At 43.4% G+C, this 721-nt stretch overlaps 1 protein-coding gene across 1 annotated transcript in view; it reads left to right on the forward strand.

Moving 5' to 3' along the window:
* Nucleotides 1-354: 354 nt before the first annotated feature.
* LOC108298458 (putative tripartite motif-containing protein 61) overlaps nt 355-721 on the forward strand; it is a 10,149-nt gene continuing 9,782 nt past the window's right edge. The window contains exon 1 of the mRNA XM_037735793.1: nt 355-704. Within this exon, the coding sequence (XP_037591721.1) occupies nt 355-704 (350 nt within the window). The remainder of the gene's footprint in view (nt 705-721) is intronic.

Consider the following 721-nt stretch of genomic DNA (forward strand, 5'->3'; position numbering starts at 1 on the left):
CTTTTCTAACTCATAGGAAGGATTCTTTATCTTGGACCTGTGGCTGATTTCTTGAAGAAAACATGACTTTATTTCATTAAGTGGGAAGAGCAGCAGCCCAGCTAATATGTTATAATATGTAATAGGCTGCAGGCTGTGAAGTGTCTGTCTTCAGGCAGTAGACTCTGAAGCTAAGGAGCTGAGGGCTTAACAAGTTTCTAGAAGCTGCCATCAACATGTCAAGTCAGTAAAACTGAAAGCTGGTCAGATGTCAAGGTCTCAGGGAAAATATCTACTGCTTACTGGGTCTTGAGCTCTAGAGAGCTAGGCCTTGCTAAAAGAATTACTTTACCTATCATCTTTGTTCAGGGCTCAATGGAATTTGTGACAGGCCTGGATGTCCTCCGAGCAGTGGCTAGCTGTCCCATCGGTCTGGACTACTTGAAAGACCCAGTGACCATCAGTTGTGGGCATAACTTCTGTCTCTCCTGCATCATTATATCCTGGAAGGATCTAGATGATACTTTTCCCTGCCCTTTTTGCCACTTTTGCTGTCCAGAAAGGAAATTGACAAGCAATCCTCAACTGGGTCGTTTGACTGGAATTGCTAAGCAACTCCAGATAAGAAGCAAGAGAAAGAGGCAAGAAGAGAAGCATGTTTGTCAGAAACATAATCAGGTTTTGACCTTTTTCTGTCAGGAAGACCTAGAGCTTTTATGTCCAAGGTGCAGTTTCTCCACTG

The sequence above is a fragment of the Cebus imitator genome, unplaced genomic scaffold (assembly GCF_001604975.1).
Source record: "Cebus imitator isolate Cc_AM_T3 unplaced genomic scaffold, Cebus_imitator-1.0 Scaffold966, whole genome shotgun sequence".
NCBI lineage: Eukaryota > Metazoa > Chordata > Mammalia > Primates > Cebidae > Cebus > Cebus imitator.